Here is a 14,338-nt window from a genome sequence, read left to right as displayed (position 1 = left end):
TGACTGAAGTTCACGTCTCAGACCTGGCGGCTTAAAACTCATGCTGGGTACATGTACATGCATGCCCCAAATCCTGAGAAGATGGAGAAGGGACTACAGTGTGGCCATCCCAAGGGGTGACTTCTTGCTTTCTGTCTCTCTGGTGAGCACATGCATCCTATGGTAAAAATATCTCAAATTAAAAAAATAGAAACTCATGCTGGCTGTGTGCCCCAAATGCCAGAATGGAGAAGGGATTGCAGTGTGGCCCCCCCCCCACCGGAAGAGGTGGTTATTTCTCACTTTCCCTCTCACTGTCTCAGACTCTCTCTGGCAAGTGTATACATCCTATGGTTAAAATCTTAAGAGGGCCAGTAAGTGGCCCAGTGGTTAAGGAGTTGGACTCCCATGTGGTCAAGTGTGGTTCAAGTCCCAGACCCAGCAGCTTGAAACATAACTGGGCACAAGTGTGTGCTTGCCCCAAATCCTGAGAGAATGGAGAAGGGACTGCAGCATGGTCATCCCCCCCAGGGGGTGATTTCTCCCTTTTTGTCTCTCTGATAAGCCCATGTGCCCTATAGCAAAAGTCTCAAAAAAAAAAAAAAAAAACTTAGAAAAAATAAAAACAAATGTTACAGAACTGGGGTGGGGGGGGGAAGGAATCATGAAACAGGTTACTAGGAAAGCCTTGGAAGAAGTGATCAAGTTCATAGAACATGAGAAATTAAGAGGTTTGGAACATTCAAGAAACAAAATAAGGGACACTGACCAAAGATGGAACTAGGGAGAGGCAGGCATAGTTAGCAGCATGTAGACAAGCACTGGGGTTTTTCAGGTGCTAAGCTGATGCTCTGCCCTTTGAAAGCTGACAGTGCAACACTGGGAACTGAGTTACTCCCAAGTACTGGACACTAGTCCAAAGACTGCAGGTACCCCATCCCACCCTACTTCTTAGAGCACGTATGAGTAGGCTCTAGTTTCTATTTAAGTGAAGGGTGGGTTCCTTGAGTTCTCTTCCCCCACAGCCAATTATTTCAGTCTTTCGATTATTACTACAAAGACACATATACAAGAAAGAGTCCAGGCCCAGCTGTGGTGGTGCAAATGAGAAGGTGCTACTAGGCAGTGACTGGGTTCAACCCAATCCCACTAAACAGGCCACATGTGGCCATGCCTGTGGTCCTGGTTAACTTGAGGCTGAGGCCTCAAGATCATGACCTGTTGAGATGCGATCAGAAATCTCTCTCCTGGGAACCAGCAGTTAGCGTAATGGCTATGTCGCTGGACTCCCACGTAGTCGACCGCGGTTCGCGTCCCGGACCTGGTGGCTTAAAACTCACACCGGGCGCGTGTGCGTGCATGCCCAAGATCCCGGGAGGAGAATGGAGGAGAAGGGATTGCGGCGTGACCATCCCCCCTGGGGGGTGATTTCTTGCTTTCTGTCTCTATGTCTCTCTCTCTGTCTGGCGAGCGCACGCGCCCTTTAGTGAAAAAAAAAACCCCCCCAAAAAAAAAAAAAAAAAAATAAAGAAATCTCTCTGCTGTGCTTACTCTCTCAAATAAAAAGCACAAGTAGTAAATGCTAACGGAAGCTACAGTCCACAAATACATAGATACCTTGGGGGTGGTGATGTAAACAGTAGAGCTGGGATAAAGGACCAGCCCAGGAGGCACGCAACTGCTATAGCAGGAATACACCGGCCCCAGTGGGCCAAGGGAAAATATGATCTTCATTAACTTGACCATTATGGCACCCAGGTATTTGCACTTAGGAAGAAAATTTCTCAAGCTGAGGTATTAGCCTCTTAGTGTTTACCCTTAGATATAAAGTAGACGAGGCAGGTGAGGTAGCAGGCAGGCATTCAGTCACCAACACCAATCCTGCATGTACTGAAGCCTATGGGAAACCTAATCTGTAACAGTACTTCTCAACTGGGGGGGATTCTGCTCCCAGGGCACACCTGGCAATACCTGGGGATATTTTTGGCCTGGTGGTTTGCTACTACCATCCAGTGGGTAAGAGTCCAGGATTCAACCCCCCACACAGGGCAGCCTTCTACAACAAACTGCTGCCCAAATTCAGCAGTCCTGAGGTTGAGAAAGTTTGTTCTAGAGTAATAGCTGACTGATCAAGACACTTGTTTTTATGGTTTTGCCACACATGCATGTGCTTCCCAGAGAGGGAAAGTAAGAAATCACCCTCCAGGGGAGATGGCCATGCCACAGTCTCCTTGGGATTTGGGGTTATGTGTATGCCACTAGGTCCAAGATGTGAACCAGTTAGCCCCGTGGAATTCCAGTGTCTTCACAACACCACTTACTAGCCCTGATCAAAAGACATTTTAAACTGCCAAACCAGGAACTATCCGTAGGAGGTGAGTTTTTTTTCCACATTCTCTTGGTGAAAATTTTAGTAAGTTATAACCACTAGTAAGCATTTCTTTAAGTATCAGCTGGTTCCCTGAGAATCAAGCACTGCCACAATCATCCTTTAAATTGGAATATGAATATATTTCTTTATTATGATGCTCACAAGAATGAATGACACATTGGCAATCTTCTCATGTAATAAAGAATACATCTGATCCACACTCTGGCAGGAAACAGGTAAGGGCTCTCAGAGCTGGTGCCAACTGTCCATTCCTGATTGTTTCCTTGGATTCCATATCTTTGTTGTAGCTTTCAGCTAGGTCTCCATGTTTTCCCAGAATCCTTTATTCCAGAGTCAGTTCACCCTCTGCCCTTGCCACTCCTGACCCTTTCAAGACCTAGGTGAGTTGCCACACGTCGCTTTCGCCCAAGCTGCCTCTGAGATCCTGCAGCACCTCTCTTTGGTATGCTGCTGCTCTGCCACCTCAGGGCCAGGGCTGGGGATGGAAGAGAACATCGCAGGACCAGACACAAAGGTGGGGTACATTAATAAATGATGCCTGGACATAAGTCTAACAACCTCACAGAACACAAACTTCCTTCCCGATAGATACCTAACTCCTTAGAGAGGAAAGGAAACCCCCGGTCACTTCAACTTCAGCATGTACAGGATGATTCTGTGTGCCAGGCACATCGAGACAAAGTGGATAGTATTTGCTTCCACCATACCCCCCCCCCAGCACGCACACACGGTAGGAAGCAAGTAGATAAAAGCTGGAACCAGATGTCCATCCCGGCTCGTCCAGCCTTTGCTGCCACTCTGCTTCTATCTATTCTGGCCATTAGTTCACTTTTCAAGAGGGAGGATAAATGTATGATGGTGGAGGGTATACAGGAAATGGAGAAAAACAATCCTGGAAAACAAAATAATACAAAAACCCAGAAACCAGACTTAGTACTGTAATATTTTGTAACAACAGAAAGTAGTTGAAAATACTACAAACACAGGATAGGTACACAAGAAAGAGCTCAGGGAGAGGGAGAGGCAGAGGGAGAAGTGTCAGGTCAGTCGGGAGGGCATGGCAGAGGCAAGGTTTAGACCAAGAGCCTTTCAATGGACTGCTGAATGGACTGGATTTGCTGCTTCAGCTGTGAGCCTTCTTTGATAGTGACGGAACAGGCAATCACAGGCCTGGAGACACCACATGCTCGCCCCAGGGCCTGTTTGGAGCGCACGAACACATAGGGCACATTCTTGTCTTCACACAGCAGTGGGAGGTGAAGGATGATCTCGAGGGGCTCAGCGTCTGCGGCCATCACAATGAACTCAGAGATGCCTCTGTTGAGGGTTTTAGTGGCTGTGGAGATAAGGACATGAAGCCAACAGGTAAGGTGAGGCCTGGGCACATCAACACAGGGAAAAGAGTAACAGGTCCAAGAAAGCTGGGCAGAAAGTCTGGGCACAAGCAATTCTGTGTCTTGGAGTGACCCTGGGACATAATTATGGACTCAAACACCAAACAGTCATCCTCAGCACCTGTTTCTCAAACCCTACAGTAAACCCACCACTGTCTGCAAAACATCCTGACTCTAACTACTACTATCTTCTCTACCACTAGTCAGTAACCATCATCTCTTGCCTGGTCATAATTTCCACACAAGTCCCTACCAGCATGAAGCAGTGTAGCACTCCTCAATATCTCTAACGAAGGATCAGGATTCTACTGTCCCAATCTGCCACGGTCAATACTTCACCCTGTGTGACTCGCCATGTGAGCCCTACAACAGTCCCCAGCACTGCTTCAAATGCTCATTCTTTTTTTTTTTTCTTCTTTTTTTTTTTTGAGAGGTTTTCATTATAGGGTGCATGTGCTCGCCAGAAAGACACAGACAGACAAAAAGTGAGAAATCACCCCCCAGGGGGGATGGCCACGCCACAATCCCTTCTCCTCCATTCTCCTCTCGGGATCTCAGGCACGCACGGACATGCTCCCGGCGTGAGCTTAAGCCACCAGGTCCAGGACTCAAACCACGGTCAACTACATGGGAGTCCAGCAACATAGCCATTACGCTAACTGCTGGTCCCTCAAATGCTCGTTCTTGATTGCCTGTCTCTGTGACCCAATGCTAGTCAGTGTGGACCACATTCTACATTAATGCTGGAGCTTTGGACAAGAGCACAGTTTCTAGAACCACACTGAATTCAAATCCAGTTCTCACTTTCATTAGAAATGTGACCCTGGGCAAGATGTTTAATTTCCTTTTCAAATCATCTATAAAAGATACAACACAGTAAGCCTATCCAACAGGTTTTTTTTTGAAAGGATTAAACAAGGTAATAATAATAGTGCCTGGCATATATAACTGCAAAGTACGTTAGTTTCTATGAATATTACTAGTTTATCCTCCACACACAAGTCATGCAGTGACTCTTATAAAAGCGTTATGGGGGCTGGCAGGTAGTGTAGTGCTTAAAAGCACTGGACTCCCACAAGTCCTAGACCTGGAGGCTTACTTTCTCATTTATTTTTTCTCTTTTTGACTCCCCCTGGTCAAATTAAAAATAGTAATAATAAAATTAAATAATCCTAAAAAAATTATGTAAGATCATAAACATTCTTCCTCAAAATCTTTCTAATGTTTTTTTGATTGAACTCAGAGAAAAACATAAATTGCTAACAATAGCCTACAAGAGCTCATGTGATCTCATCCCCTCAGGTCTAGCCACAACAGCTTCCTTAGGACCCCTCAAGCTATTGAGTATGCCTTTGCACTACGCCTAAACATGTTTTCCCCAAATACCCTCCTGTATTCAGTTCTCTGCTCAGTCTTCAATTGTTGGAAAGTCCTTTCCTGAATACATCTTTTGAAAAGCTCCCTCCACAGCTACTTCCTACCCCCTTATCCAGTTTTATTGTCCTGTGTAGCATTCATTACAAGACACATAAGCTACGTTTTCTTTTCTTCCACTAAAATAGAAGCTCTAAGAAGGCAGACTTACTTTTGTTCACCAATGCATTACTAACATACTGACATGTGCCTGCACATAGTAGGCAATTAATAACAAGGGAGAGGCATAGACATTGTTGCCCTCTCTCCCTGTACTCCTAGTAAGCACATCCTGAACTGAAGTATGAGGACGAGACTGACAACACCATTCAAGACCCTGTCTGTCCCACATACCTCAGGGCCTAGCATCATGCAAGGTATAGCAAGAGAAATCAAAATGTCTAGTTTCTGTGTTCTCACAGAGGAATGAAGCATAGGAACTCACCTCCCTGCCCAGTCAAGCTGACCTGAGTGCACCAAGTGAGTAGAGACCTCCAGGAGAGGTGGTGTCCCCCCTCCTACAGGTCTCAGCTGTACCAGGCCCTGCAGTTACTGCACTGTGAAGAACAGGGCTGAAAAGAGCACCCTAATAACAGGTACACAGAGAGCAAGTTTTGTCTGCCTTTGGCCAACATAGATAAAAGTTACTCTAATGACTTCTTTAAACATAGCTGACAGGGAACCAGCAGTTAGCGTAATGGCTATGTCGCTGGACTCCCACGTAGTCGACAGCGGTTCGTGTCCCGGACCCAGTGGCTTAAAACTCACGCCGGGCACGTGTGCGTGCGTGCCCAAGATCCCGAGAGGAGAATGGAGGAGAAGGGATTGCGGCATGACCATCCCCTCTGGGGGGTGATTTCTCGCTATCTGTCTCTATGTCTCTCTCTGTCTGGCTGGCGAGTGCACACGCCCTATAGCGGAAACCTCCAAAAAACAAACATAGCTGACAAAAAACCTTGATGTTTCAGTTAATATCTTTTTTTTTTTAAGAATTATTTTATTTAACTTTATGTATGTATTTATTTATTTTTGACAAGAAGGGACAGAGAGATAGAGAAAGTAAGCCACCAAGTCCAGGACTCGAACCGTGGTCGGCCATGTGGGAGTCCAGTGCACCTAACCACCATGCCACCTGCTGGTCCCTCAGTTAATATCTTTGAAGAGAAAACGGCTTTCCCACAGGTAATTCCTTGCCATCTGCTAAAAGGAGACTATTTATACTTTACCTCTGTTTTTTCTTTTCTTTTTTTGGGGGGGGGAGGAGAAGTTTTTGCTATAGGGCGCGTGTGCTCGCCAGAAAGACAGAGAGAGACAGAGAGATAGAAATCACTCCCCAGGGGGGGGATGGTCATGCCGAAATCCCTTCTCCTCCATTCTCCTCTTGGGATCTTGGGTGGGCATGTACACATGCCCAGCATGAGTTTAAGCCACCGGGTCTGGGACTTGAACCGCAGTCGACTACATGGGAGTCCAGCGACATAGCCATTACACCAACTGCTGGTCCCACTCTGTTTCCTCTTTTAAAAATTCATTTTATTATTAAAAATTATTATTTTTTAAAAATTTGATCGAAAAGAGACAAACAGAGAAAGGGAAAGTGAGAAAGCAAGCCACCAGTTCCAGTACTTGAACTGCAACTGGCCACATGGGAGTCCAGAACCTTAAACACCATGCTACCTGCTGGACCCTTTATTTTATTTATCATCATTATTTTAAAAATTTACTACAGGGCTTGCATGCTTGCCAGAGAGAGCGAGAAAGGGCAAGTGAGAAAGCAAGCTGCTAGGTCTGGGACTCAAACTGTGGTTGGCCATGTGGCAGTCCAGTCCCTTAACCACCACACCATCTGCTAGGGTCCCTCTGCTTTATCTCTGAACAGAGAAGTATCATGGCATATATACTTATTCTACTAAGATGTTACAAAAAGAAATAGAGGAATGTTTTTGGAAACTAAATGAAATTTACAAATGTTAAGTCCCCATGGCATTGGAAATGCTAAAAAACAACAACAAAAAAACCACAATATCCCTTTCCTTCTGATAGCTCTGGAGGTCACAAAGTTAGTTCACAGTCTTTTTTTTTTTCTTAATTAGCCTTTAGGATCTAATGCCAGAATGCTGTTCTGAAGCCCTCCCACTGGTCAGTCAAGAGCACCCAACCCTTTTTCCTACTGGAAATCTAGAACTGAGGTCCCAGACAGAGACAGGTGCCTTTAACACTCCCCTGGAGATGGGGCCAGCAGGTGGCATGGTGGCTGAGTCTCCAGACTCTCACATGACCAACTGTAATTAAGTCCCAGACCTGGTGGCTTGCTTTCTCACTCCTCCATCTCCCTGCCCTTGTTGTCTCTCTGGTGAGCACAAATGCCCTATAGCACATTTTAAAAAAATGATAATAATGATAAATAAAATAATTCTTAAAACAAAACCCTCCCCTGGAGCACTGTGTGGCTACCTCACCCTCATTGGCTCCTTTCCGAAGTTGCTTGTAGTTACACGATTGCTGAACGAGGTCCAATAGTTTCTTGGTAAGGTGAGCATCTGCCAGAGGATACGCCTTCGGATTTACATCAGCCTCAGTCTATGTGGGGAAATGAAGCATTAGTCGGACTGAACCAGACACTGTACCAGACAAGTTACAGAATACTAATTAAAAACCAAGAGACATAGTGGCCAGATTCCCTGCTCCCCAACCCTCAATCACACTTTTTTAAAAGAGAGATTTTTGCTATAGGATGTGGAAAGGCAAATCACCTCCTGGGGAGATGGCCACACCACAACCTCTTCTCCTCCAGTCTCCTCTTGGGATTTTGGGTACACACACACACACACACACGCACCCCGTATGAGTTTTAAGCCACCTGGTCAGGGAATCAAACTGTGGTTGACTACATGGAAGTCCATCAATGTAACTAACCATTATGCCATCTGCTGGTCCCACACACTTTTTTATCTACAATTCTGATCTGCCTATTTCCTGTTTAGAAAAAACTGAAATTTTTTTTTTTTTAAAAGAATTACTTTATTTAGGGGTCATCAGGTGGTATGGTGGTTAAGGACACTGGACTCCCACATGGCTGACCACGGTTCTAATCCTGAACCTGGCAGCTTGCTTTCACTCAACCTCTCTTTCCATCTTACTCTTGCTTTGTCCCTCTCTTGTCAAAAACAAACAAACAAAAAAAAACAAACAAAACAAAAAAAAAACATCACTTGACTGCAGTTTGAGTCCTGAACAACGTGGCTTAAAACTCCATGCAGGCAAGTATGTGTGTGTGCCCAAAATCCAAAGAGGAGAATCGAGAAGGTACTGTGGCATGGCCATCCCCCCGGGGGGGTGATTTCTCACTCTCTGTCTCTCTGTTGTTCAGGCAGGTGCCCACATCCTATAGCAAAAATCTCTCACAACAAAAACAAATCAAATCAAAACAAAACAAAAAACCAAAAACCTGAGAGCAGAAAGGTCTCCTGGCCTTGTACTTGTGATCCCCGCCTCAGCCTTCCCAGTACTGTAAAAGGGATTATAGGCACACTCTACCACTCCTGGCTTTGTGAGACTGATTTATACATTTTATGCAATCCCATTTTGTTAAAAAAAAAACACCTCTAAAATAGTGTATGTGTACTCATCAGAATAGATACACTTAGCTCACAGTGATTTTTAAAATTTTCTCTGTAAAAATTTAATATTTTTTTAGACTTATTCTTAGGCCCTTTGGGTTAAGAAGTCACCTCATGTAGCCTGCAGGTAGCATGGTGGTTAAGGACGTTGGACTCCCACATGGCCGAGTGCGGTTCAAGTCCTGGACCTGGTGGCTTACTTTCTCTCACTCTGTCCCTCTATGGTCAAATTTAAATAAATAAAGTCAAGTAAAATAATTTTTTTTTAAAGTCACCTCACTTCCTAGGTCTAGCAGATGACATAGTAGTCATATCACTGGACTCCATACAGCCAACCATGATTTGAGTTCTGGACCAGGCAGCTTCAAAATCATGCTGGGCATGTGTGCTTGCATGCCAAAGATATGGGAAGAGAATGGAGGAGAAAGGACTGCAGCGGGGGCATCACCATGGGGGATGATTTCTCACTTTCTATCTCTCTGGCGAGCCCATACACCCTACAGCAAAAAATCTTTCTAAAAACAAAGTCACCTCATTTCCTAATGTACTATGAATTTCTTTGGGAGCCAGCAAGTGACATGGTGGTTGAACGTCTTGGACCTGGCACCTTGCTTTCTCACTTTCCCTCCCTCTCTGGAATCAAATTAAGTAAAATATTTTTTAAAGAATTTCTTTCCTTATAAATTGGTATTAAATTTTAAAAATTAAGTGAGATGAATAAGATTTTTAAAAAATTTTTTACAACTTTTCTAATGTTAAGTCAATTTTGTATCCATGAGATAAAAACCAACTTAAATCTGCCTGAACTGGTTTCGATTTTTTCTTTACCTAAATTTCTTTTTTTATTCCAAAGAAAACCCAGAGTCTTTTTTAAGTTAAAGAATTATTTAATTTTATTCATCATCTTTTTAAAAAAATTTGACCAGAGAGAGAGAGAAAGAGAGAGAAAGAGAGAGAGAGAGAGGAGATGGAAAGTGAAAAAGTAGACTGCCAGGTCTGGGACTCAAACTGTGGTTCCCTCTTGTAATTTTCAAGCCACTGCGTCCAGAACTCGAACCATTGTTGGCCATGTAGTCCCAGACCCAGCAGCTTAAAACTCAGACCAGGTGAGTGTGTGTGTGTGCCCAAGTTCCGGAGGGGAGAATGGAGGAGAAGGGATTGTGGTGTGGCCAACACCCCTGGGGAGTGATTTCTTGCTTTGTGTCTCCCTGGCGAGCTCACGTACCCTATAGCAAAAATCTCTTTAAAAAAAAATATTCGGCTTGCTTTGCAACTTAGATGGCCAATTTTCTTAAACAAAAAATGTCTCCTATGCTTGTTGAATGCCAAGACTCTCTAGATTCACTATGACAACCAGACTAGACTGATTCACAGTGTTGTTCAAATTTTTTATTTCCATACTGATGGCTTCACTATCAATTCTAATCAAAGTCCCTATGTAATTGCTATTTTTAAAATCTATTTCTTCTTTTAGTTATATAATTTGTACCTTATTTTTCTGGTCATCCTTTATGTTTAGGGGTGCCTTTGACCTTAAAATCTATTTGTTTCTGATGTTTCCATAATCTACAATATTTTTTGAATTTAGGACTTTTTTTTTTTTGGAGAGGTTTTTTGCTATCGGGTGTGTGCGCTCAACAGAAAGACAGAGAAAGAAAGCAAGAAATCACCCCCCTGGGGGGACGGCCATGCCACAATCCCTTCTCCTCTCCGGATCTTGGGCACACAAGCATACACGCTGACATGAGTTTAAGACACCGCAGTCAACCACATGGGACGACATAGCCATTACACCAACTGCTGGTCCTAAGTTTAGGACTTTTTAAAATTTGTCCTAAAGTCATTAAAGCAAAAATCATGACAGAATATTCTGCTTTCCAATTCCCAAACGCAAAAAAAAAAAAAAAAAAAAAAAAAAAAAAAAAAAAAAAAAAAAAAAACTATTTGAAGGAAAAAATGGTTTTGTACATGGGATGAAACAATATAAATTCAAACTTTACAGATCAGGGTTAGCTCTAACTCCTCTCTTTAAAAAGTTTATCTGAACATCCAGCCAAAACCAAGAGTATCTCCTTTGAAACGTTATTTCTACAGCTTTCCAGGTAGAAAACAGGACTGCGCACTGTCTTGGAATGTCCTCAGAAGGCTGTTAGTGATCAGATAAGAGTAAAAACCCCAGAGTACTTTCTTTCAAATGGAAGAGGGAAGACAGAAGGACAGACAAACTATTCAAACGTTGTCTTCTTTCACTGTGGCTTATGGTCTCCTCCTCCTTGTAGTCTACATCTTTTAAAATTAGTCTATCTTTTCAATTTTTAAAAAACTCTTCCATCTTTTAACTGGAGCTCATTTTATCTATTTAAGTATTGATACATTTGCTTCAAATCTTTCTTCTTCCGTGCATCCTATTTATCCTACCTGTTCTGTTTCTTTCCTTCCTTTGGATTTATGATTACTTTTTCACTATTTCCCCTGCTACTGGTTTGGAGTTTACTCTCACATCTTTTTATTCTTATGTTTTTCTAAGAAATCACATGTGGGACCAGCAGGTGGTTAAGGTGGCTGAATTTCCAACTGTGGTTGGAGTCTTGGACCCAGTGGCTTGAAAATCACACTAGGCCCCAGTGCATGTGTGCACAAAACCCCCAGAGAATGAAGGAGGAAGGGATTACAGTGTGGTCATTCCCCTGAGGGGTGATTTCTCACTTTGCCTGTCTCTCTCCTCTCTGGTGAGTGTATGTGCCCTATGGCAAAAAAGAAAAAACAAAAAACACAAGTGTCCTTAACTTACTAAACGAATGCTCAACAATACTGTCACTCTCCTAAACAATAAAGAACCCAACACTTTATTTATTTATTTACTTTTTGAAGAGGTTTTTGCTATAGGGCGCGTGCACTCGCCAGACAGAGACAGAGAGACAGAAAGCAAGAAATCACCCCTCAGGAGGGGATGGCCACACTGCAATCCCTTCTCCTCCATTCTCCTCTCAGGAACTTGGGCGGGGGAGCGCCCCGGCATGAGTTTAAGCCACCGGGTCCGGGACTCGAACCGCGGTCGACTACTACGTGGGAGTCCAGCGACATAGCCATTACGCTAACTGCTGGTCCCAAGAACCCAACACTTTAATTCCAATTATTCCTCATGAGAATACTTTTTAAAATGCCAGATATATCTCCATTGTTTCCAAGAACCCTTCTCTGGAAATCATGAATTCTCAGCTCTCAACAAACATCAAATGCACAAAAGAAGACTTCAGGAGCAGAGCAACCAAAGACACCTTACTGTTTTAGTATCAATCAACACCCTAATTTCAAAATCAAACTACCTGGCTTATAAATGCACTGAAATGTGTTTAATAACACCTAGCTTTAGTAGTTTGGTTTCCCTGTACACCATACAGCCAAAACCTGCAAAATTTTGATTTAACAACAAATACTGCGTGTCCACTCACTCTGTACCAAGCATTAGGACTAGGAGCTTAACACTGATTGATTAACTCATTTGGTCCTAACAACATTCTCACATATTATCATTCCCATTGTACAACTGAGGAAAACTGCAAAATTAAACGTGAGACCATTTGATTCCAAAACAACTGCGTTAGGATGATGACTGGTTTAGAAGCTTCAACTTCTAGGTTGACACAGGTACTAAGCTTTAAAACGGGAGGTGAGTGAGCGAAGGGGAGAAGGTACTTCCACCGCAAACCCAAGCTCTGCTGGAAGGATTAAATCTCACTTACAGACGTGCCAAGCAGACTCTTCCCTCCTTATCACAGTGCCAACCCAAAACTAGTTACATCAGGCCACACGTTAAGGAACTTCCCCTAGATTAAAAGGTTGGAGAGAACCTAGAGAAGCCCCACATGGTACTTGGTACCCAAATTCGATTTCTGAGGCCACTGACTCCCAGAAGGGGCCTTTCTTGCACTCCCCAGGCCACTCGATTCCCCACAGCCCTCAAATGCCAAAGGCTCCCCAAAGTCCCTAGCACGTGTAACTCGCGGCGGGGACTAGACGCAAAGCCACGGAAATCTCCCTCTCCCGAACCCCAGTAATGGGGGTGGGGTGGAAGGAGAGGTTGATCCGAATCCTAGGGTTCCAAACCATCCTCCAGGAAGTGCAAAAAAGAAAAAAGAAAAAAGAAAAAAAATAGAGCCAGGTTTTTCACCCAACTTTCTGTCCTCTCCCACGTGGGTAGGTCTCATTCGCCAAGGCTGAGACATGCCCCCTCGGTTCACTCGAGGCCTTCGGCCACGTGAACCAACTGCTGCGAAATGCCCCCGATTACAGCGGCTGGGACCCTGAGGCTGCCTGAGTGCTAACCTCGGGCCGGAATGCTGGGAGCCGGAGCTCTAACTCGGGGTCGGGCGGCTGGGACCCCGTGCCCGGACCCCGAGGCGGCGCGCGTCCGCAGTCTCCGACAGCCTAGCGAGTAAATGGAACCCTGAATCCTTCGGCCCGCGCACGCACTCACCATGGCTGCGGTTCCGCGAGCTCGTCACCCTCAAGGAGAGCCGCTGACGTCAGAGCAGGAACGCTCGCCACTGCCGAAAAGCCGCTTGGAAGAAGCTGCGGAAATGGCCGCGCGCGCGGCAGGAAGCGGAAGTGACGTAACACAACGGAGCGGCCCTCTCCTCTAGGGGGCAGCGGAGTGGAAGCGGCGTCAGTCTGTGTGAGGAAACGCACAGACTAGTATCTACTAACGTCCTAGTAGAAATTATTGGCCGAGACAGTGAGTTGAAAAGCAACATTCCAAAACGAAGACTTTCAGTAGTGTTGCCATTCTGTTGCCACTTTATTTTTGGACAGATTCTTGTGCTTTCAAAATTATCTTTCTGATCACACGCTGGTAGACAATTTTCGGTAATTATCCTAGATTTTTTTTTCTTTACCTTGTCAAAGTTTTAGTGGTGAATTGGATTAGGATTCATCAAGGAGGAAATTCAGGAGGAAGAGCAGATTTAGGCTTGGAGTTCTCTGTGGGGTTGAGGTTGGCGCCATTTTAGGACACCCACTTTCTTCCAGCCAGCTCGTTCCTCAGCACTGCTCCAACTCTCCATTATTGAAGCGTAAATGTATACATCACCATCTCCAAGAGGTCTCCCCTCATCCATAAGGTCCTTCATCTCCCACATGATGCCACACACATCTTGGTACCATTTGGATCTAGACCAAATTAGACCATCTACTGGTAATTCTAGTGAATTTCTTTGGGAACCTAGAAGTTGAGACTTAGCAGGACCCTGAGGAATTATGCAACACAATCCCTTAATTTTACAGTTGAGGAAACAGGTCCGGAGAAGGAAAGCTGTTTTCCCATGATCACAGTGAGACACTGGCAGACTTGGAACTAGACCCTAGACTTTTTGCCCACTGATCCGAATTACTTCCTTTACATCTGTTTCTCTGCCTAAAATGTGTTGGGCATCAGGCAACAGGAAGGCTCCAAGACTGAATATTTATTTTATTATTATTATGATTTTAAATTTTTGTCATAGGGCACATGTGCATGCCAGAAACAGAGAGGGAGGGAAAGA

At 44.4% G+C, this 14,338-nt stretch overlaps 1 protein-coding gene across 1 annotated transcript; it reads right to left on the bottom strand.

Annotated features, from left to right (window-relative positions):
• Positions 1-3,294: 3,294 nt before the first annotated feature.
• SNU13 (small nuclear ribonucleoprotein 13) lies at positions 3,295-13,415 on the bottom strand. The gene is made up of 3 exons (XM_006150724.3): positions 13,276-13,415; positions 7,638-7,758; positions 3,295-3,707 (listed from the first exon to the last, which is right to left on the bottom strand). The coding sequence occupies exons 1-3, from the start codon at positions 13,276-13,278 to the stop codon at positions 3,445-3,447; spliced, it is 387 nt and encodes a 128-aa protein (XP_006150786.1). The 5' UTR covers positions 13,279-13,415; the 3' UTR covers positions 3,295-3,444.
• Between the last annotated feature and the right edge of the window lie 923 nt (positions 13,416-14,338).

This window comes from Tupaia chinensis, unplaced genomic scaffold, assembly GCF_000334495.1.
Source record: "Tupaia chinensis unplaced genomic scaffold, TupChi_1.0 Scaffold000294_5, whole genome shotgun sequence".
Classification (NCBI taxonomy): domain Eukaryota; kingdom Metazoa; phylum Chordata; class Mammalia; order Scandentia; family Tupaiidae; genus Tupaia; species Tupaia belangeri.
This window is presented reverse-complemented; position numbering and strand designations above follow the sequence as displayed.

Excerpts from the sequence above, each read along its gene's own strand:
- SNU13 (XM_006150724.3), bottom strand. Across the intron at positions 3,708-7,637 it reads TCGGAAAGGAGCCAATGAGG|CCACTAAAACCCTCAACAGA; the intron begins GTGAGGTAGCCA and ends TTATCTCCACAG.